The sequence below is a fragment of the Marmota flaviventris genome, chromosome 2 (assembly GCF_047511675.1).
Source record: "Marmota flaviventris isolate mMarFla1 chromosome 2, mMarFla1.hap1, whole genome shotgun sequence".
NCBI classification, from domain to species: domain Eukaryota; kingdom Metazoa; phylum Chordata; class Mammalia; order Rodentia; family Sciuridae; genus Marmota; species Marmota flaviventris.
Genome location: NC_092499.1, coordinates 135,074,193 through 135,099,318, shown reverse-complemented (window position 1 = coordinate 135,099,318; position 25,126 = coordinate 135,074,193). Strand labels below are relative to the sequence as shown.

At 35.2% G+C, this 25,126-nt stretch overlaps 1 protein-coding gene across 1 annotated transcript in view; it reads right to left on the bottom strand.

Annotated features, from left to right (window-relative positions):
• Hdgfl3 (HDGF like 3) overlaps positions 1–25,126 on the bottom strand; it is a 66,605-nt gene that overhangs the window by 10,695 nt on the left and 30,784 nt on the right. Inside the window, exons 2-5 of the mRNA XM_027920218.2 lie at positions 17,119–17,195; positions 10,675–10,813; positions 10,128–10,286; positions 3,976–4,122 (exon numbers count right to left, since the gene is read on the bottom strand). Coding sequence (XP_027776019.1) covers positions 3,976–4,122; positions 10,128–10,286; positions 10,675–10,813; positions 17,119–17,195 — 522 coding nt within the window. The remainder of the gene's footprint in view (positions 1–3,975; positions 4,123–10,127; positions 10,287–10,674; positions 10,814–17,118; positions 17,196–25,126) is intronic.

The following is a 25,126-nucleotide window of genomic DNA, read 5'->3' as shown; positions in this document are numbered from 1 at the left end:
CTGACCTTGCTTCTTCAGAATATAGAAGCAATCACATCAGAACTTGAATGACCTCTCACCCTGAATATCTACTTACCTGCATCTGTACTCAAATTCTCTGCCTTTTCCTCTTGTTTCAATAGATGACCTATGGCAACCCCTCCCTATGTGCACTAGATCTTATGTCTTTTTGCCTTCTAAATAGAGGACACTGCATCAACAATTATTTCTTACATTAACATTTTGTGGTAATTCCTCACTTTGATCATTCTTCTGGCACAGGTGCTGTAAATTCTACATTAGAAAAAGGTCCCTCTTGACATCCCAGACCATGACTATTAAGTATTCAAAAAATATTTAGTATTAGGCTAATAGCCCTAATATTACTATATTAGGGCCTCTTACTATAATGAAGAGAGTAGGTATTGACCAAAAGAACAGAATAGAGGAGAGAGAGAGTCCCATGGCTATATGACAGATGACAATGTATAGATCACAGAGGGAAAAAAAAGGACCATCAATAAATGATGCTGGCTTAAATGGTTAACCATGTTTAAACAAGACAGAAAAATAGTACCCATTAAAGAAAAGTTTGATACAGCTGACTACAATAAAATTAAGAAAGTATGTTTTGTAAAAGATCATAAAGAAGTTGAATAGACAAGACACAAACTTGGAGAAGATATCTGCGAGGTATATGACAATTCATGTTAGAATCTAGAATATGCAAAGCTCTATAAATCAATAAGAAAAAAAATCTAATGGGAAAATGGGAAAAAAATTAAAAAATGAACACTGCATAGAGAGGAAACATTGTGAATCAATAAACATGAAAATAAGCACAATCCTATTACTAATCAGAAAACTACAAATCAACACTATAATGACCATTTTATACCCACAGTATTGGCAAAAACCAAAGTCTGACAATGCCAAGTTAATTATGGTGAACTCTTATACACTGCTGATGGGAGTACAAATTGGCCCAGGGAAGGTAATTTGGTATTATCTTGTAAAGTTAAAAAACCATAAAGTTAGTACTTTCAGTTCCAGTTACCCACTGTAAGGAAGCTCTTATACATGTTTACTAGGAGACAAAATAAAAATGCTTATAGCAACATAGTTCTTATCTGCAAAAACCTGGAAACAACCCAAATGCCCATCAACACCAGAGTGCATAAATAAACTGTGGTGTGCTAACAAAACTAAATCTTTTTTTTAAAAATATTTTTTAGTTGTACATGGACACAGTGTCTTTATTTTGTTTATTTACTTTTTTTAATGTGGTGCTGAGGATCGAACCCAGTGCCTCATATGTGGGAGGCAAGCGCTTTACTGCTGAGCCACACCCCAGCCACCACAAAACTAAATCTTATACAACAATGAAAACTGAATCACCTCCTGCCACATATAATAACATGAAGGAATCTTAAAAGCACAGTGGTAAGTGTCTTTATTTTTTAAAAGTTCAAAACCAAGCAAAATTAATTGATTTTTAAAAGAATATATTGTTAAATATGTATGTACATGGTAGGTATGGACTAAAATTAAAAATAAAAAATCAATACAGTAGTGTTCTTTCTGGACAAGAAGATGGGACTGGAAAGAACACTTAAATATATACAAATTAACTCTAATGTTCTAGTTTTTGGGTTGAGTGATATGGTCACTGATATTTATTATAAAAATATTATGTTTTGTAACATATGTAATATATACATATATACACATAGACACAAACACACATATTCTTTTATGTAACAGCTATATTATTAAAAATGAGTTAAAAATAAAATGTTCTTTGGTTCTTACTAGCTATGAGACCCTTGGCTGATTCTTTCAGCTTTAGTTTCTCCAGCTAAAAAATTCAAGACAATGCTTACACACCTACCTCCTGGGGTTTGTATGAGGAATAAATAAAATAATACAAGTATGGCAGTTGGCACAGCATGTAGCACATAGGCTGCTATTGCTGTCAAGTAGCAACTAGTATTTTCTGAGGTGCTTTCAAGATATTCAAGTAGAAACAGCAGTTAGAAAAATATATCTACAATGCAGGAGGTACAGAGCAGAAAGTTATCAATAACACAACAACTGAAATCATGTCAGTGGGTAAGATGAATATGGGAGATCTTCAGTATACAAGTATGCTAAGACAGACTGAAGCAAGGAGCTCTAGAAAGACACTGAGAAGGAAGAGGGAGAGAAAGCAGAAGAGATTGGTTAACTGGAGGAAAAGTTAGGAGTAGAAAGTACTTAATGATATTAAATGCTGCAGAAGTAAAAATGAAGATTAATTTAAAGGGCATACTAGATTTGGCAAAGAGAGAACCACGAGAGACCTTTCCAACAGCAGCTTCAACAAACTGGTTAAAGAAGAAACAAGAGCCAGGCATGGTGGCGCACATCTGTAATGTCAGCAACCCAAGTTTGATGACAGTCTCAGCAATTTAGTGAAACACTCTTAAAAATAAAAAATAATAAGGACTGGGTATGAAGCTCTGTGGTAAAGTACCCCTGTGTTCAATCTTAGTATCGGTAGAGAGAAAAAAAAAAGAAGAAGAAACAAGAGTGCAATAGGTTTTCATGAGTAGGAGGTCATGAAATGGAGACTGGGAGAAAAAGAGAACTGTTTTTAAGAAGTTTAGAGATGAAAAGAGTACAATATTTGGTTGGTAGGAGCTATCTTCAAGATTAAGGGAGACCTGAGACTGCTTATATGCAGAGGGGAAGGAGCCAACAGAAATGAAGATGAAAGTATATAGGAGAGAAAGGGGACAATTTAGTACCTTGGAGGAAGGAAGATATGATATTCTGGACCCTGGAAAGGTGTGGATTAATGTTTCTCAAACTTTAATGTGTATATGAATTACTTGGAAAAGCTTTAGTTTAAATGCAGATTTTAATTCAGAGTTTGGGAGAATCTACATTTCTAATAAGTTCCCAGGTGATGTTGATGCTAATTGTTCAGAGACCATACTCTGAATAGTAAGGGAATAGAACAACCTTTCCCCTTTCACAATAAGTCCATTAAGTTCATCAAACTCAGAAATAAGTTTGGAAGGAAAGTGGGAGAGAAACTGTGTGTTTTTGCTACATGCATATTGAAGCTACCTGGGATGAAAAGAGCAGGTAGGATAAAAAGAAAATCAAGTGAGCCAGATATTCAAATTCTCAGTGATTGTTGGCAGGTGCATGCATCTGGAAAGGATGCAGGCAAAGGTAATGATAGGACTATTTACTAGAGAGACATCAAGAGAAGGAAGGCAGATAGAAAACAGAGGAAGGCTGAGCTGGGTGAAAGGAATAAGAGAACAATTAGAACCACAATACTTTTGAGAATAACTGTAGAAAACTGGATTGAAGAAGGAAAGTTGAGAGGTGAACAGGATTGACATGAATAGGCAAGAATTCAGCTGAAACCAGAGGAGTAATATTTTCAGTGGGTTACTATTTTAAAATAATTTGATACTGTCCAACTAGTCTGCATAGAGAAAATGCTCATGGAAAATATGTAGGTGCAAACTCTGCTTTTATTACCAATTTTACAAATGTGCATTTGCTTGTGATGATGAAGTTAAATATCAACATTCAAATACTGCTTGAATATTTAAATATTTAGAGTCCCTACTGGTACATTCAATTACTTATTGCTTCTAGCAAAGCAGCAATAATATGTAATATACTATTCTGAACATGTCACTTTAAAAAGACTCTGGGGGAGAAAAAAAAGACTCTGAATTTTCTATGTTAGTTTGAAAAAGAATAAATCTGTAAGGAATTCCAAACTGACAGGCAGGTGTAATTCACACTCGACTCTCATTCGCAGACTCTAAGCATCCCATCATTTATTCAGGATTTGTGAAAGGATGTATGTAGCAAGCTGAGAATAGCTCTCCATTTCCTAACACAATGTCTACTAATGCTGAGATACTAATTCTGAAGCAAAATGTCTTCTCTGTTAAAAGAAGAAATTACGTGTGTATCCATCCTTACCCCTTCACTGGTTTTCTGCAAGTCTGAAGTTGTGTTTCTTGTGTCATTGCCGGCATCTCCACCCTCAGAGCTGCTTTTGTTTTCTTCTTCTTTGCAGTCTTTATCATCTTCATCTCCTGGAGATTTCCGGGATTGTTTAGAGGATTTCTAAATGTTTAGACAAGTTAAAAATTATAGTCAAAAGCAGAAATCCAAATGCACAAGTGTACATAAAAGACACAAAGATAGTGGTGTTGTATGAGCTACAATATGTAGGGTGCCCAGGCTTAATAATACTGGACAAGTCATTTTACCTCAATTAACTAGTTGGAAAGGGAAGTAGAGGTGAGCTAGGAGATCTTAGTTCTTTACACAAGTGTGATATTAAAAGCGGATTTGTGTACACACAACAGTCAATGAATAAATATTGCTGGGTGGACACTACTTTAGGACGGCTACAGAACCTAAAGGAACCCTAAAGGCAATCTAGTTCTGCTCATCACTTTACAGTAGTGAAAATGAGGTCCAGAGAAGTGAGTGAACTTTTCAAAATAATATATGGACATTCATGTTAGAATATTTGTACCAATGAGTGATAGAAACAAACTTTAATTTTTTAAACCATGGTTAGTTATTTAGGAACCCAAGGCTGTAATGGTGAATCAGTCCTTTTTACATGTCATCTTGCATTTAAAGTCAGGATAACTGTAGACAAAAATAAAAATATAAATACAGTTTATAGCAAGTTTCTTAGTAGGATAAAATGATAAAAAGCTGGCTTCAATTGTGTGCCTTATTTAAGACAGTAAAATGTAGCATTTTTCTAACACTTCTTCTTCAAGAGATTTTAAGAATTGTCAAGCCCATTGAAATAAGAGCTTAGCAAAACTGATTTAGCCAAATCACTTTTGGTCTTCCAGAAGTGAACTGGCAAACTGGAGCATCCTCACACAATCAATTTTTTTTTAAAAATTTTTTATTGTTGGCTGTTCAAAACATTACATAGTTCTTGATATATCATATTTCACAATTTGATTCAAGTGGGTTATGAGCTCCCATTTTTACCCCATATACAGATTGCAGAATCACATCAGTTACACATCCATTGATTTACATATTGCCATACTAGTGTCTGTTGTATTCTGCTGCCTTTCCTATCCTCTACTATCCCCCCTCCCACAATCAATTTTTTAAAAAGCAATTTCTAAAGAGAAAATGCTTTCTAGTTATGTGACAAAATATATAATCAAATTGCTTCTATTTTTCTAAATTGGAACTACCAACCAAATCCAAATGTCAGTTAAAATGTGGTCATTTTTATTTTTTTATTAAGGGAAGGAGATTTAATAATACAAATGTGGACTGTCTAGACTTAAGGATTAAGTATAAAAACAGTAAACATAAAACACTTTTTGCTTTAATAAATATAGTATTGTTGAAATATGGTAACTGCTTCATACAGTAATTCTCAAATAATAACCTGCAATGCTTACAGATAAAAATGTACAACTCCTTGAAATCTGCAATACTTGTAGAGGATATTTATGAGTAACCTTATAAGTGAGTCTACTAGATTTTTACTACTGAGTCACAATATTCAGAAATCTGTTCTAAGAAATCTGGCTGCCAAACCAGCAAAGCTCTTTGGATCCCCAGAATTCCTGAAAATTTGTTTTTTTAAATCAGTGTTTATCATGTGTTTTATCAATGTGGTCTCGAACTGATCTTTTGTCCAACCGCTGCTATCTTTACTTGTTAACTAAAATTATTGGTGCTTTAGTCTTCATTAGTTTAGTTGCAGTTGATAAGCCCTAATGTATTCAGTAAATCATTTATATGCAAAATGTTTTTGACCTATAATTTTGTTATGGCCCAAATATGAAGCATCCATATTCTTACTGATAAAGATATATATATATATATATTATAACCCTCAAATCTATTACTTTTCATTATGATTACTGAGCTTCCCCCCAACCCCAAATGAAATTAGGTGAGGTAGAGATGTGGGCCCTTTCCCTATACCTAACTGGGATGTAATAAAAAAAGTTTTGAACTACTAGTTTTTAAAAAGGAACACTATAAAACATTAAGAGATAAATGTGTGGGGGGAAAACCCCCACCATATTAAGCAAAAAGAAAACCTTTGGGAAGCCAAAGAGAAAAATGGGATTATATTAGATAAATAGTTCTTTAAGTATGGCTCCTAGATTAGCAGCATCAGCCTCACATGGAAATTTGATTTCCAGTCCCTATCCTAGATTTCCGTAATAGAAATCTGGGATGTGTAAGATCTAATAATATCATTTTTAAAAGTCTTCCACGTGATTCTGATGTATGTGAAAATTTGAGAATCAAACCAAAAAGTAATAGTTCTGGGATGGAGATGCAGTTTAGTGGTAGACCACCTTCTTAACATGTGGAAGCCCTGGGTTAGATCCCCAGCACCACAAGGAAAAAAAAAAGTCATGGTTCTTAAGTGATCATGGAAATCATGTTCTTGAGGCAAAGCAAATTAAATGCTCCTTGAAAACAGGTAAGTCTTAGTAAGTAAAGTATGTATTTACCCCTACACTGTTTTAAACTGTAAATGTGTTCCAAGGATGAGCCCTTATATTACTTCTGGTCTTTGCAACAAGCAATTATGCAGTGGAATTTAAAAGCCACATATCCATAATGTTAAAAGTCTAGACAAACTTAGGTAACTAAGAGTTGTCACAATACATTACAAAGAGGCTCAGCAGTCAATCATAAATTAAATAAAATCAATTCAAGTAGGTGTTTTAAGTCCAAAATGCTGCATAGGTGCTGATAGGTGATTCTGCTAAGGCGCTCATGAGCCCAACGTGGGCTAGAACTTCGGGCTTTGGGTTTTGGGAGCCAGCCTCAAAAAAACAAATAAACAAACAAAAAAACAAAACTTGGGAATCAACTTAATGAAAGAGGTGAAAGATCTATACAATGAAAACTACAGAACCCTAAAGAAAGAAGTCAAAGAAGACCTTAGAAGATGGAAAGATCTACCTTGTTCTAATTCTATCAAAATGACCATACTACCAGATACAGATTTAATGAAATTAAACAATATACAGATTTAATGAAATTCCTATCAGAATACCAATGGCATTCCTTATAGAAATAGAAAAAGCAATCATGAAATTCATCTGGAAAAATAAGAGACCCAGAATAGCTAAAGCAATCGTTAGCAGGAAGAGTAAAGCAGGTGGTAACCCTATACCAGAACTTAAACTATACTACAGAGCAATAGTAACAAAACCGGCATGGTATTGGCACCAAAAAAGACTGCTAGACCAATGGTACAGAATAGAGGACACAGAGACTAACCCACAAAATTACAATTATCTGATATTACACAAAGGTGCCAAAAACATGCATTGGAGAAAAAATAGCTTCTTCAACAAATGGTACTGGGAAAACTGGAAATCCATAAGCAACAAAATGAAATTAAACCCCTATCTCTCACCATGCACAAAACTGAACTCAAAGTGGATCAAGGACCTAGGAATTAAACCAGAGAAACTGCGTCTAATAGAAGAAAAAGTAGGCCCTAATCTTCATCATGTGGGATTTAGGCCTCAACTTCCTTAATAAGACTCCTAATAGTGTAAGAATTTAAACCAAGAATCAATAAATGGGATGGATTCAAACTAAAAAGTTTCTTCTCAGCAAAACAACAACAACAAAAACAATCTGTGAGGTTAATAGAGAGCCTACATCTTGGGAGCAAATTTTTAACATTCACACATCAGATAGAGCACCAATCTCTAGAGTATATAAAGAACTCAAAAAGCTAATCAGCAAAAAACCAAATAAGCCAATCAATAAATGGACCAAGGACCTGAACAGACACTTCTCAGAAGAGGATATACAATCAATCAACAAATATATGAAAAAAGTTCATCATCTCTAGCAATTGGAGAAATGTAAATCAAAACTACTCTAAGATATCATCTCACTCCAGTCAGAATGGCAGCTACTATGAAGACAAATAATAAGTGTTGGCGAGTGTGGGGAAAAAGGTACACTTATACATTGCTGGTGGGACTACAAACTGGTGCAGCCAATATGGAAAGCAGTATGGAGATTCCTTGGAAAACTGGGAATGGAACCACCATTTGACCCAGCTATCCCTCTCCCCGGTCTATGCTCAAAAGACTTAAAAACAGCATTCTACAGGGACACAGCCATATCAATGATTATAGCAGCACAATTCATAAGAGCTAAACTGTGGAATTAACCTAGATGCCCTTCAGTAGATGGAAGGATAAAAAAATGTGGCATATATATGCAATGGAATATTACTCAGAAATAAAAGAGAATAAAATCATTGCATTTGCAGGTAAATGGATGGTGTTGGAGAAGATAATGCTATGTGAAGTTAGCCAATCCCCCAAAAACAAATGCTGAATGTTTTCTCTGATATAAGGAGGCTGATTCATAGTGGGGTAGGGAGGGGGAGAATGGGAGGAATAGATGAACTCTAGATAGGGCAGGGGAGTGGGAGGGGAATGGAGGGGGCAGGGGGTTAGCAAAGATGGTGTAATGTGATGGACATCATTATCTAAAGTATAGGTATGAAGACACAAATTGGTGTGACCATACTTTATATATAACCAGATATGAAAAATTGTGCTGTATAGGTGTAATAAGAAAATAAAAAGTCCAAAATGCTAAAAGAAATTCAGTTTAAAAATAACTGCAATGGAAGATATAGTCTGACAGGAACAGGGAAAATGCTAATTATTTTGTTGTCAGTTGCAAACATTACCCTCACTCAAAGCAACTGCATGTTTTTCACTAGGTTCACGGTAAGTAATGCTGAATTCACAAAATTTTACCTGTATGTCAATAGGGTAGATTTTAGGGACTGTCAAAATGAAATGTTAAGAGTCTGATTAACTCTTGGTACTTGTTTTTTCTTTTAATATTTTTAAAGTTATACATAAACACAACGTCTTTATTTTGTTTACTTATTTTTTTGTGGTGCTGAAGATTGAACCCTGTGCCTCATATGTGTGAGGCAAGTGCTCTCCCACTGAGCCACAACCCCAGCCCTCTTGATATTTGTTTTAAGGAGTTTCCTAAGTACAAGAATCTAAATGGAAGTAATTTTTCCAAGTATTTAGCTGTGTGACTAAAACCTGAACCAATCTTGGATCTTCAAGGATCCATTTATCTTGCTTTCAGTTTCTAAAATGTGTAGTTTTCACAGTTTTGGTTTTTTCAACTGCATTTCTGAATTACTGTGAAAAAACCTAGACTTTGAATTTGTAAATACATTATTATGCTACTGTTGTTTAAAATTTTCAATTATTATTATAATTGGAATAAAATCCATACTCCATAATATGGCTTACAAGTGGGCACTTTCCTATATAGTTATGATTCTCCAATAGCACTTGCCTTCTTTCAGTTTAGGAATACTGAATTCTTCCCTTCCTCAAAGTTTTGCTGCTCTGTTCCTTTCCCTCTGCCACATATGGCTCCTTTCTTCCTCCCATACCCTTCTTTTAGGTCTCAGCATAAACTTTACCTTTATAGAAGGACCTAAAGTAGATTTCCCTACTCTGTCACTCCTTGCAACCATTCATTTCTTTCATAACCTTTCACAGTTTATATTTACTATTAAGTTACATGAGGGCAGGGATGGAGTTGGATTTGCTCACCACTGTCCACTTAGTTCAGTGTCTGGAACAGACTAGGTGATCAGGAAATATAAGAACTGAATAAATAAAAAAGTCAAAGCATATTCTCTGAAACAGAAAGACAAATAAGAATATATCTTTATATTTACATATATAGTATTGAAACGTAATGTGTCTCTTATATTCTTAAATTGCTCAGATCTTGTTTCAAAGTCATTGTAGGAGGCATAGCTATTTATACACTATATCCTTAACTAAGGAACAGTTCTCCTCCAACTAAGGTGGTATTTTCAGGGCCAAGTGAGCCCTAAAGAGTCAATTGCCAGATTGCCTAACATCTAAAATTACCTGTCATAGTCCCTCTGCTCTATGTATATTGTCTCTAAAGGGAGAGGTTCCACAGAATCTAGAATATATATCTATGTGCCCAAGAAATGAATATAAAATAATCTAAAAACTTTTTAATGAATATATATGTAACAATAACAATGGGGAGTTTGTCAGTACCTTTGATGTGTATGACTTTTTCCGTTTTGAGCCTCCTTTTTCATTTTTTCTTTTGCCTTTTCCATCTTCTTCTACTCTATCACCTTCTTCCTCACTACTTGCATCTGCAGTGTTTCCTCCTTCTCCCTCAGTTTCTGAAGAGCTCTGTTGCTGAATTGCCTAAGGAAAAATATTAGCTAATTACATTTTTAAAAAATAGAAAGGAAGACAGACTGTGACAAAAATCACTCTATTTTAATCTGAAAGGGCTCAGTTTATTCATAAGATTTTCAAAAGAAAAGGCTATAAGAGCCAGGAGAATCTCTTGAACCCAGTAGTTGGAGGCCAGACTGGGCAACAAAGTGAGACCCTGCTTCCATCAAATAACCAATAAATGGCTGTCAAACTCAATTTTTCAGTAGTCCTCTGGATGAATTGTATTTAATCCAAAATACTACTAGAGCCAAAAAGAATTCTGACTTCAAATGGATGGGTAAATTAAAAAGATTTGAAAAGTATTAAAACCAAAGAAATGAGGTAAAGCAAGTGACAATTAAATAACCATTACCTGGTATCCAGTAAACTTGACTCCTGGGTTATTTTCTATTTCCCATAATCCTTCATTAAATCCTTTCCGTTTGTTTGACTTCCCAAACTTGTCTTTGTATTCCTTATATGGAAAAAGGTCTTTGGGACCTAGAAAAGCACTGCAGATACATATTAGAATCAACATGCTGACCTTCACATATAATATGTTAATTATCAACATAAACTCAGGTGTCAGAGCATATGATAGTAAACAAATTAACAGTCTATAGGAACTTTCAGTCAGGCACATATTACAAGATGTCTTAGACACATAGTTCAAAGTACAAAAAACGGATCTCTGACCATACAATTCAACAACCCTGGATTGTGCTACTTTGATTTTAATTTTAAATTACTAGTGTCTTCTTTGTTTTAACATTGATTTTCAGGTACACATCATCTCAAACTAAGATTTATTTGTGTGAATCTTATCACAGATATGGGTTTTGTGAAATTTACAATAAAAACATAAATACTGTAATTAAAAAATAGATCCATATTAGTAAATTTATTTACTAATATTTCTTTAAATTAAAAAAATCATATTTGTTTAATGAGGCACTAAGCAAGGAAAAAATCTGGAGTAGAAAAATAAATAATCTTACTCAGTTTAACCGTATCCAAAATTAACCATAACCATTAAAAAATGAGTTAGAGGGCTGGGGATGTGGCTCAAGCAGTAGCGCGCTTGCCTGGCATGCGTGCAGCCCGGGTTCGATCCTCAGTACCACATACAAACAAAGATGTTGTGTCCGCCGAAAACTAGAAAATAAATATTGAAAAATTCTCTCTCTCTCTCTTCTCCCTCTCTCTCTCACACTCTCTTTAAAAAAAAAATGAGTTAGAGTGGCTGGGGTTGTGGCTCAGCGGTAGAGCGCTTGTCTAGCATGTGTAAGGCCCTGTGTTACATCATTAGCAGCGCATAAAAAAAATAAAGGTATTGTGTCCATCTACAACTAAAAATATTTTTTAAAAATCTAAAAAAAGAACAAAAAACTCGAGTTAGAATAAATTCTGGGGCTAGCTAACAGATGTAAACATTCAAAACAGAGTCTTTAAAAAAAAAAACAACAACCCTTGGGAATCAATCTAACAAAAGAGGTAAAAGACCTCTACAAGGAAAACTATAGAACACTAAAAAAAGAAATTGAAGAAGTAGAAGTATGGAAAGATCTCCCATGTTCTTGGATAGGAAGAATTAATATTATCAAAATGGTCATACTGGGCTGGGGTTGTGGCTCAGTGGTAGAGCACTTGCCTTGCATGTATGAGGCACTGGGTTCAATTCTCAACACCACATATAAATAAATGAATAAAATAAAGGTCCATCAATAACTAAAAAAATAAAATAAAATAGATAGTCATACTACCAAAAGCATTATACAGATTTAATGCAATTCTAATTAAAATCCCAACAACATTCTTCATAGAAATAGAAAAAGCAATCATGAAATTAATTTGGAAAAATAAGAGATTCAGAATAGCCAAAGCAATCCTTAGCAAGAAGAGTGAAGTAGGAGGTATCACAATACCAGATCTTAAACTATACTATAGAGCTAGAGTAACAAGAATGGCATGCTATTGGCACCAAAACAAACATGTAGACCAATGGTACAGACTAGAAGACACAGAGACAAACCCACATAAATACAGTTATTTCATATTAGACAAAGGCACCAAAAACATACATTGGAGAAAAGATAGCCTCTTCAACAAATGGTGCTGGGAAAAATGGAAACCATATGCAGCAAAATGAAATTAAACCCCTATCCTTTACCCTGCACAAAACTCAACTCAAAGTGGATCAAGGACCTATAAATTAGACCAGAGACTCTGTGCCTAATAGAAGAAAAGTAGGCTCATATCTTCATCATGTCAGATTAGGTCCTGACTTCCTTAACCACACTCTTAAAACATAAGAAATAAAATCAAGAATCAATAAATGGGATGGATTCAAACTAAAAAGCTTCTTCTTAGCAAAGGAAACAATAATGTGAAGAGAGAGCCTACAGAGTGGGAGAAAACCTTTACCACATGCACATCAGATAGAGTACTAATCTCCAGGATATATAAAGAACTCAGAAACCATAATACCAAAAAAATAAATAACCCAATCAATAAATGGGCTAAGGAACTGAACAGACACTTCTCACAGAAGATATATAATCAATCAACAAATATATGAAAAATGTTCAACATTTCTAGTAATTAGAGAAATACAAATCAAAACTACCCTAAGATTTCATCTCAATCCATTCAGAATGGCAATTATCAAGAGTACAAGCAACAATATGTGTTAGTGAGGATTTGGGGAAAAAGGTGCACTCATACATTGCTAGTGGTACTGCAAATTGGTGTAACCACTCTGGAAAGCAGTATGAAGATTCCTTAGAAAACTTGGATGGAACCACCATTTGACCCAGCTATCCCACTCCCCGGTCTATACTCAAAGAACTTAAAATTATCATACTACAGTGGTGCAGCCACATTAATGTTTATAGCAGCTCAATTCACAATAGCTAAACTCGGGAACCAACCTAGATGCCCTTCAATAGATGACTGGATACAGAAACTGTGGTAGATATACACAATGGAATATTACTCAACAATAAAAGAGAATAAAATTATGGCATTGGCAGGTAAATGGATGGAGTTGGGGAATAAATACCATGCTAAGTGAAGTAAGCCAATCCCCAAAAACCAAAGGCTGCATGTTTTCTCTGAGAAGTGGATGCTGATCCATAATGGTGGGGGTGGGGCTTGAAAAGAATAGGGGAACTTTTGATTGAGAAGAAAGGAGTGAGGGGAGAGAAGGGGGCGGCTGGTAAAAAAGATGGTGGAATGAGATGGGTATCATTACCCCAGGTGCATGTATGATTGCACCAACGGTGTGACTGTACATTGTGTATAACCAGAGAAATAAAAATTTGTGCTCCATTTGTATACAATGAATCAAAATGCATTCTAGAAGAAGAAGGAGGAGGGGGAGGGGAGGGGGAGGGGGAGGGGGAGAAGGGGGAGGGGGAGACGGAGGAGAGGGAGAAGGAGGAGAAGGAGGAGAAGGAGAAGGAGGAGAAGGGGAAGGGGAAGGGGAAGGGGAAGGGGAAGGAGAAGGAGAAGGAGAAGGAGAAGAAGAAGAAGAAGAAAGAAGAAGAAGAAGAACAACAACAGAGTCTTTAGCATCAGTATCTATGACCTCACCTGATAAATGAGACTGTGGAGGCCCACATTTTGGTTGATGCACCTCAAACTAAGATTTATTTATTCATTCAACAAATATTAATTAAATATCTATAATGTGTAAGGCAGTATTCCAGAGGTGCTAGGGATTATACAGGGAACAAGAGAAAACATTTCTGGCCTCATGAAGCATATGTTCAAGTGGCAGAATAATAAAAGAAAAAATAAATAAAATATAGTCTATATGCTTAAAAAAAAAGGCAGAGAAGATGGACAAGAAGGCCTGGGGGTAATTTTCACAAATTTAGATATAAAGATCAGAGAAAGCCTTACCAAAAAGGAATATCTAAGTAAGGAACTATATGAGATGAAGGAAAACCAATGCAGTTACCTGGGAAAGAACAGAGAAAGCAGGTTGAAGCAAGAGCAAGTACAAAGGCTCAAAAGTGGAAGAAGGTTTAGTGTAGCTGAGAAACACAAGAGACTAAAGTGAAAAGAAACTAAAGTGAAATGAGTGACTAAAGACCAATGCGACGAGCTCAGAGAAGTAGGGACACAGAATATGTAGGGCCTTGGAGGTCCTTATAAATGCATTCAGTGAGATGGGAAGCTAAGCCATGAAAGGTTTCAATAAAAGAAGTGACTTTTCCCTCCCCTTTTTTCTTTTGCAGTCCCGAGGATGGAACCCCCAAAAGCTTTATCACTGAGCCTTTTAATTTTCTTATTGATTGTTGAGGTGGCCTTGAATTTGTGATCCTCCTGCCTGAGCCTCCCAAGTAGCTGGATTATATGTGTGTGCCACTGCATCTGGCCAATTTATATTTTAATGCCATCACTTTTTCTGCTGTGCTGGAAGCAGATGGAAAGGTTAAGTACTAGGGTGGAAATAGGGACACTAATTAGAAGGCTACTGAAATAAGTATGATGACTAGGACCAAGATGTAAATAGTATAATTGGTAAGAAGTTGCCAGATCCTGAATCTATTATCAAGAAAGATCCAGATAATTTGTTAATGAGCTGGATATGGCATGTGAGAGAAAGGACAGACTTGAGGATATTGCCAAAGTTTTTGAAACAACGAAATGAAAAGAATGGGGTCAACATTTATTAAAATGTAAATATTTCTTTGAAGGATAAGATTTGGGGATGAAAAGCTCAGTTGTGAATGTTGAGTTTGGTATCCTGGTTAGACATCCATGAAAAGATGTGATGTTAAATAGATATTTGGATGATTCTGGAGTTCAGGGGAAAATTCTGAGCTGGGGATAGTAATTTAGAAATTATCAGCAAAGAAATGACATTGAAAGCTTTCAGACAATAGGTTAACAGTTCATTCTTGAGTTTTGTAAATTTAATTTTCTGACTGGGTCTTAGAAATGATCTTTCACATTGTCATCTGATTAGAAAGTCGAGAAGGTGAAAGCTTTCTGACCCTAGGGCATAGTGCTCTTAAGAAGTGCTAAATCTTTTCCTGATTGTTCACCTTTAATTCCTCAGTCAGCATGATTCTGTATCATTGAACTCAGAGATAGTTTATATTGGGTATTTTAACTAAAAACATGTCAAAGTCATACTTGACAAACTAAACGTGAACACTAGAAAGAAGTGGACACTGAATATGACCACTTCACTTTCAGAGAAATTTGTCATGCATTATTACTCTGGCTTTTGACCTTTTCTAATCGTTGACTATGTATGGGGAATAACTGTGGATTAAGTTGTCTAATGTTCATACCAGCTATAGGTGCTAGCCAGAGCTTGTCTGTCCTTTAACAATGCCACAAGAGTCAAGGCTAATCTCTATTATTTTTTGATGTGTTAATTTCTGGCCTTCTTATTTTTACATTTTTTCCTTAATTCTACCTTTGTTTTTATGAGCTGCATGTCTTTCTGTTTAGAGAACAGAAAGCTTTCTCTTATGAATAAATAAGTTGTTATACTAATATTCCCCAGGAATGACTTTGACAACTGGCCATGTTACTTGTTGCCAGAAAGAGGAACACTGAATGAACTATTCTAAAACAAGTTCTTATTTTTGATACACGACTCTGTTTTTTCCTGGTTTATAGGTAATTTCACAAATCAACTCACCTATCAGTTGGTAAACTTTGTTATATGTATGTTTTATGAAGCTTACAGGGCAGGGCAGAAAACAAAATTGTTGAAAGCCGTGAGCTTTAAGGTTGAGGTTTTTTCTTGGCTAGGATCTTGAAAATCATCTAGACTGAAACTACTAGGGTTATGTTACATGGAGGAGAATTTGGATTTCCAATCACCTACCTGCTGGGCATTAGACCAGATTCAAAGCCATGTTTTGGGGAAAATTCTGGCCTGACCTGGGGGAACCCTTGGCTGAACTGAATACAGACTTTTGTTAAATTCCTCCTACTTCACATACTTCCCCCTCCTCATTTATTTCATTTAATTAATGTTAATTCATTCAATAGCTATTTTGTAGAATACCTACCACAGGCCACACAATGTGCTGAGTGAGCACTGTCATGTAGGGTAAGCAAACTGACATGATCTCTGCCTTTATAGAGAGGGTGAATATTAGTACCTACCAAGGCAAGTATAACCTCAGGCTCAGGGATACCCAATTCTTAGAAACAGTTCAACAGAAACAATGTTATGGCAAGTTTTTGGCAATTCATTCTCCTTCAGATATTTTAAAATCTACTTCTGGATGATCAAACCAGAAAAAAAAAATCACATGTGAATTATATTATACTGATCCTTGGTAGAACTTCTTTTACTGAAGTCAGTCTTAGAATGATGCCACTGAATTACATTAGAATACTACAAAACAGAGTGCTATACGATCCTTTACACTGTTCCCTAGAATAAGTCTGTTACATTCACGAATCACACGCCAGTTGGCAAGTTCAGCAGGGACAATTTTTATTTCCAGTGCTCCTTGAAAATAAATATTTACTAATGGAATAAAAGTAAACACACAATGTTTATAAATGATTGCTTTGGGTGTATACAATAGTAATGTGATAATTTTTTTTTTTTAAATCCTACCTGTCCCAGAAATACAACCATTACGTGGAGACAAGTTATCATAAAGAAAAAATTAAACCTTCACTTAAGAAACGTACATTATTAAGCCTGGTAACTTAAATAATTGATTACAATGACTTTAATAAAATATAAAATGTTATAGGTCACTTATAAACAAGGTAATCTAGCAGACCTAAATTAGAGCTACTGAAACTTTAAGTTATTCTGTTGACTTACGTTTCATGAGTGCCAAAAAAGAAGATAGGATACTTGTTTGCTGGAGGCTTCACAGCTCCCTCTGGGAGTTCATCAATCTATTAAAGATAAATTTAGTTATTAAATAGTTATCATAAACACAATATAAACATTTCTTTGATAATTTATTGCTAATTTTGAAATATAATTTATCAAAATCTCAAGTTTTTTTCTTAAGCTTTACAAAATGATTCTAAAGGTCATGGAAGTTAAAACAGTAAATTGATTATAGCCATTATGATAATTCATAGGCAGGAGCCAAAACTACTAAATTCCTTTGATCCAATAAAATTACTCCTGGGACTCTGTTCTAATGAAATAATCAAAAGTAACAACAAAGAAAAAAAAAGATGTACATATTTGAAGTCATAGTGAATATGTGTATATATTACATATACATGTTATGTGTGTATATATATGTATAACTTACATGTTGCAAGACAGGAGAATTGTAGAAAATTAAACTGATGAAATATTATGTAATCATTAGAAGACAACATTCTCTTGCCTAGACTACTAGCCTCTCTTCCCACCCCTTTAAGTTAGAATTAGCTTTTAAAATGCACATATGATGTTACTTCCTTGCTTCAAGTCTTTCTATTGCTTTTTATTGCTTATAACATTCCTAATTGTACATCTAAATTGCTTCTGGAGATTTTAAAAATAAGAAGTATGTTGGCCTTTCTCTAGACCTTGAGGCTGAGAACCCTGCATAGGATAAAGTCTAAACTCCTTAGAATATCATATAGTTACACATACATTATTACTTAAAATGTTTCAAAAAATAGTCTTTGACCAGTCTAAACTCAAATGGCTCTTTCTCCATGTCATGATTCAGCAATATGCAAATACATAGAACTGTTTATAAATATACAATTTCTTTCATAGCCTTCTCAGATAGTTGACCTTCTCATTTTTCAGACACACACACTGTTCATTTATAAAAATGAGTATTTATTTACAAAAAGAAAATAAGTTACAAGAAATAGCCAGCATGTTTCTTTTTAGACCTCTTTAAAAAGGTGAGGCCCCAGGAATGTTTTTCAGTTTTAATATGACTTCCCCTTTCCACCTTAAATACTACAACTACCACCATTCACAGAGGTCCTGACCATGAAATTCTGAATGTAGGAGCCATGTCTTATTAAAAATTCTATCCCTGGGCTGAGGATGTGACTCAAGGGGTAATGCGCTCGCCTGGCATGCGTGGGGTGCTGGGTTCAATCCTCAGCACCATATTAAAAAAAAAAATAAGAAATATGTTGTGTCCACCGAAAACTGAAAAATAAATATTAAAAAATTCTCACTCTCTCTCTTTAAAAAAAAAATTTCTATCCCTAATCCTAGTGACTCAGGAGGCTGAGGCAGGAGGATTACAAGTTTGAGGCAAATTAGTGAGGCCCTAAACAACTTGGACCCTATCTCAAAAAAATAAAAGGGCTCAGTGATAAAGTGCCTCTTGATTCAACCTCCAGTACCCAAAATACAACACAAAAAAGCTAACTCTCTACTTCTATAGTTTAGATATGGTTTAAATGTGTTCCTCAAAACTTATGCACTGGAAGCTTGGTCTGAAGAAGTAGCAGGATCTTTAAGGGTGGCGGGGGCTAGTGGGAGGTTGTTAGGTCATCAAAGGCATGCCCTTGGAAGGAACTAAGGTAGTTCTCATGGGGCTCATTAGTTCTTGAGAGATCAAATAGTTACATAAAAGCCAGAGCCTGAATTCCTCTCTGGTTCCATGTCTACCACGTAATCTCTTTTTATACATTCCCACCATTATGATACCATCTGCTATGATGAGACATAGCCAGAGCAGCCCTTGTGAGAACTGGAACCATGTTGTCTGGTCTCGAAAACTATGAGTTAAATAAACCTTCTTCCTTTACAAATTAGCCTCAGGTATTTCATTAGTCTTAGAAAACTGACTCATATACCTACAATCAAGCATAATTTCTGACACATAACATTGCTTTAAAAATTTCACTTATTTAAAAAAGTGATAGTATGGAAAAAGTTTTACGACACAATGTTAAAAAAATGAACATTTAATAATTTTATATACATATTTTTACAGGTAGAGACTGGACTGGAATATGAAAAATATAAACACAAGTGTGAGGTCAGGGTTATTAAGGTAGAACATTTTTCTCTCTTAAATTTCTTTTTTGTTGCCATAGTTATAATTTTGCAGGAAAACAAATTCTTTATATCAGAAGGTTACAATGACCATTCTGTCAATGCAAAATTTCTGGTATTTCTTTCCTGTTGTTAATTAATAATACACTTTAAAGATAAAGATAGATCATTTCAGTAATTAAGATTTTTGATTCAAAATATCTCTGATAATTTAAACTGTGAGCAGAATATCTGCTTCTGACTATGTTGTAACCAGTAACAAACTAGCAATCTCAGAACTAGTCAAAATATACTAATTGTTTTTGGGCTTTGGACAAGTGGCACAAGACTATAATTCCCAGGAAAAGATAAACTCCAAAGGGAAGACTCATAATTATCTCTATAATTATCCTTCTCCCCACAATAGCTTTTTAAAATTTATTTTTATGTGTTGCTGAGAATCAAACCCAGTGCCTCAAACATACTGGGCAAGCGCTCCACCACTGAGCCACAACCCCGGCCACCAGGGAACTAGATTCTAAGCAGAACTGATAAGAGCTGAGGAAGCAAAATCAGAGATTGGTGTAGCTGAACTGACTAGACTATACAGAATGGGCTCTGGAAAGGATGAAGTTGTGCAACTAGGCATCCCAGAAGTCTATGTGGAGAGTCCTTGTGAGTTTTTGACCAGAGACTGGGTAGATTTATGAAGACACATACCAAAGAATATTTGTCATGGAAATTATATTAGAGGTATTATAAATCAATTAGTTCAGAGGACTTTGAAAGTCCAGCTATAGTGTAGAAATCTTTTAATCACCTCTTTAAGACCTCAGGCATCTAGCTGAGACACAAGTTAAGTTTGCCCTAAGAGTAAGGTATATATGGAGACCTACTCCATAGCTGTCTTAACAGTTTAATATGAGGCCTTGATGAGAGAGGCTGAGTTCCAACAAGTTATCTGAGCTTGGGAAATACCTTGGGCTTTACACATATTCCTCTAAAGAAGTATAAAACCAATATGAGAGAGGTAACTTGAATCATGGTCTTTGACTGCCTGTGGGTTGTGACTGTTTTGATCTGGGAACTTTCTGTGCACAGGTGCAGGACAAGATTTCCCAGTTGCTATGGTGATGTCCTGCCTGAGGAAGTTCTGTGCAAAGCACAGAACTATCAGTCTTGGCCCTGAGTTCAGACTCCAGCTGCCAGGGATAGAGAATTATGAGTGTAACTAGATAATTATAATTGTTTGCAAGTGCTTTGACCTCCAAGCCTGCCTGCTCTAAAGAAATTTTTCCACAGAAACCACTTTTGATGATAATGACCTATATAATAAACACGCGGAGCTAGCTCTGGGTCATATTCCTCCATCAGAATATGGTGTCCCACCTGGTCCCAACTTTCTCTAAGTGTTTGTCTTTTTTATTTTTTATTTTTAGTTGGACCCAATACCCTTATTTTATTTATTTATTTTTATGTGGTACTGAGGATTGAACCTAGGACCTTGCACGTGCTAGGCAAGTGCTCTACTGATGAGCTGTAACCTCAGCCCTAAGTGTTTGTCTTTCTTAATCTCCCATTGCCCCTCACCAGTCTAAGGTTTGGCTGCTCAGGTCATGGCAACCAAATTATCCAAATAATTGTTTGCAAATTACTACCCTGAAGAAAAGAGGAAAATACAACCTATAATTAAGAGAATAAGAAGTCTATAGAAACTGATTCCCAAGATGTTACAGATGTTTTAGGAGATGAAGACTTGAAAACAGATCTATGTGAACTTAATGAGTGGACATACAGGGAACCTGAGCAGAAAAATAAAAAGAAAAAGAACCACATGAAAAGTATAGAACTGAAAGTATAATAACTGAAATAAAAAATGCAGAGTGGGCTTGACAGCGGAAGAATGAGTTAGTGAATCTGAAGATAACAGAAATTATCCAATCTGAAGACCACAGAGTAAAAACATAAATAAAATTTAAAGAAAGCCTCAAGAACTTGTTGGACATTATCAAATAATCTAATGTACATATTATAGGAGTTCCAGAAAGGGAATACAATGAGGCACAAAACATCTGAATAAATAATGGCCAGAAATCCTCCAATTTTTTTTGGTGGGGGCGGGATACTGAGGATTGAACCCAGGGGTGCTTAACCACTGAGCCACATCCCCGGTCCTTTACATATTTTATTCAGAGACAGGGTCTCTCTGAATTGCTAAGTGCCTTGCTAAGTTGCTGAGCTGGCTTTGAACTCACAATCCTCCTGCCTCAGTCTCCCTAGCTACTGTGATTACAGGCATGTGCCACAACACCTGCTAGAAATCCTCCAATTTTGATGAAAAACATTGACTTACACACCAAAGAAAATTCAGCAAATTTCAAGCAGAATAACTGCCAAGAAAACCATAACTAGGTGCATCATAATCAACCTACTGAAAACCAGAAAAAATAGAATTGTGAAAGTGGCTAGGGTAAAAAAAGAAATCAAGAAAAAAAAAGCAATGTTGAAAAAATTTCCAGATTCTTTATCAGAAATAGAGGAGACTAAAAGGAAATGACTATTTAAATTGTTGAAAGAAGGGCTGGGATTGTGGCTCAGTGGTAGAGAACTTGCCTACCACGTGCAAGGTCCTGGGTTTGATCCTCAGCACCACATAAAAATAAATAAATAAAATAAAGATATTGTAAAAAAATAAAAAATAAATTATTGAAAGAAAAAAAAATTATCTCAACCCCGAACTCTGAACCAATTACCTACATTTAAAAAATGAATATGAGGTAATGGCATTTTCAGGTAAACAAAGGTTGAAAGAATTTGTGAGAAGTAGACCTAACACTCTTCAGGTTAAGGGGAAAAGATACTATATGGAAATTTTGATCTACAGGACATAAAGAGAGAATCAGTAATAATAACTAGGTAAATATCAACTATTAGGCTTGGTCTTCACATTATTTCCTGAAAAGACAAATGACTGTTGAAAGTAAAAATAATAATAAGATAAAAGGATATAAGTACAGAGGATGAGAGGGTGAACAAATGAAATTATACTGTTGTAGGGTTCATGGCTGCCTTATTCCATTTGGGCTTCTAGAACAAAATAACATGAATGGGGTAATTTATAATAATATTTATTTTTTAAAAAAATCATAATTCTGGAGGCCAGGAAGTCCAAGATTAGGAAGCCAGCATGTTGGGTTCTGGTGAAGGTCCTCTTCTGGGTTGCAGACTGCCAACTTTTTTGTTGTGTCCTCACTTGGTAGAAGAGGCAAACAACCTCTTTCACCTCTTTCCTAATCCCATATGTGAAGATCCATTTTCATGACTTAGTTACCTCCTAAAAGCCCCATTGCTTTTAATGTCATCACAATGGGGATCAGGGTTCAACTCTGAATTTTGGGGTGATGACACACATTCAGATCATAGTCAATGGTAAACCTGGAAATGAGCAGTAGGAAGCAAAAGGGAAGTATACGTAATTAGGTTTAAAGTATAAAATGGCAAAATAGTGTCTCTAAATAGATAATGACATATTTAAGATACATATTGTTAACTCTTAAGCAATCACTAGAAAATAATAAAAGAATTATAGCAATATGTGTGAGACATATTGAAGATACTGGTATTAAAACTCAACATAAATATTTGGTTCAGGATGGCTAAGCAAATCATTCTTAAAACTGTTAAAGTCTGCTAGGGAGTGATATTGGCCAAATTATACTGTTACATTGCCTGCATGCATAAAAATGTAATAACAAATTCCATCATTATGTACAACTATCATGCACCAATAAAAACGTGTAAAGAAAAAAATGTTGAAGTCCTACATAAAACAATAACCAAAGATTATGTAACCCTTTCTCTAATAAGCTATTTTAAAGATTCATTAAGTTAGAGCAAAATCTCACCAATTTACAATTAAGAGAGGTTATAACCAATTATAATAAATACAAAGTATTATATGAAGAATTTAAAAAGCAACCAGTTGTACCACAGGCACTAAATAAGTACATTTTCTATACATATCAAAATTAATGTGAGTTAAATAAATAAAGTTTAAAAGTATTACTGAAAGGAGGTTTGGTTGCTTTCAAGTATTTGTTAAGAGGATGGCTGAATAAATGTAAAAGTAAAATGTTCATGTCTTATCCTCAAAATCTTCCCTTGACTTTGTCTTCGTATCAAACTATTCTTTTCATTATCCAAATTTCTTAAGCAAATAAGTGTACAGATATGATGGTTTCTACTTTACTACCCATTTTCTTCTCATCCATGACAATCTAACTCTATTACCACCACCATTATACTAAAGTAATTCTCTCAATAATATTCTCCTTCCCAGTCCCTACCTTCTTGCCCTCAACAGCCCTACTATGTTTTGGATGTGGCCAAAATTTAGGTGTTAATATAGGGATAATATTAAGATATAGGGCCTTGAAGAGGTGATTAGGCCTTAAGAACTCCTTCTGAGTGTAAGGGGCTAGGTGTCCTTATAAAGGAGTTTGATGAAGAGAGTTGGTTCTCTTTTGCCCTATTATTCCTGCCATGAGAGGATGCAGGAGAAAGGCTCTCACTAGATGCTGGTGCCTTGATATTGGACTTCCCAGCCTCCTAAACTATGAGACAATAATTTATGATCTTTATAAATTACCCAGACTCAAGTATTTTGCTATAGCAGTACAATCAGGCTAAGACAGGCCCTTATTATTATCAATAACCTCCTCAATCATCTCCTCCTTTTGCCTCTACAGTAGTACTCTTGACTACTTCTCTTCTAACTACTTTCACCATTCTGTTTCTATTATTTTTCTCCTATTCTCCTAGTAATTTTGGATGTTTCCTCTAAGGTTTTTTAAAAATATTTTTTTTTTAGTTGTAGATGGACACGCAGTACCTTTATTTTTATGTGGAGCTGAGGATCGAATCCAGTGCCACATACTTGCAAGGCAAGTGCTTTACCACTGAGCTGCAGCCCCAGCCCTGTTTCTTTAGGTTTTATTCCAAGAGTTTTATCCCCTCTCATTCTTCTTTCCAAGAAATCTCCTCTATTTAAAGAATTTCAATTTTGCCATTATTTTGATGATCTCCCCAATCTGCTATCTGCAACCCTAACTTTTCCTTTGAACTTCAGGCATGAAATTTCAAATGTCTACTTAACCATGTCCACTTGCAGGTTCTGTAAGCAGCTTAAACCCTCAGGAAGGGTCCATAGGAAAAGAGACACAGAAAGAAAAAGGGTCTGGTATTTTTCTTTTGAAGTCATCTGCAGGTCATCTTAACTAACATATAGCAACAGCCTATGGAGTACTGTGTCATCACAAATTCACCTTTGAACTGAATGAACTATGTGTCACAGAGCAAGATGCTCTGGCATACTGAGAAAAGATGGGCCTAGAAACTTGTAAATAAGTCCTGCTTTTGATTTAAATTTTGATACTAGAGGTATCATATAACCCCTTGGGGCCTTGATTTTCACACCTATAAAATGAGATGTTGGACTAGGTAACCTCTAGATTTCCTTCAAGTCCTAAAATTCCATGGGTTGGCTAAAACTGAACTGATTTCCTCTTAATCTGTTTTTGTTTCCTACTTTAATTATCGGCACACTCTACTACCAAGAAAGCTTAACCTTTTAATTCCTCAAGCCCCACATTCAGTTGTCCACTGAAACCTGTCAATTTAGCTTCTGAAATGTCTGTCCACGTGATCACCACTCCTATTACTTAATTTACTTCTCTAAATCAAGTTCTCATGATCTTTTGATGAGAACATTAGAGTAACCTTTCGAAACATCTTGTTTCCTAGATTTACTGTTACTTACTATAGAACTTCTGTAAAAACCTGGTACGTGTAACATTAAACACCATGCCACAAAAAC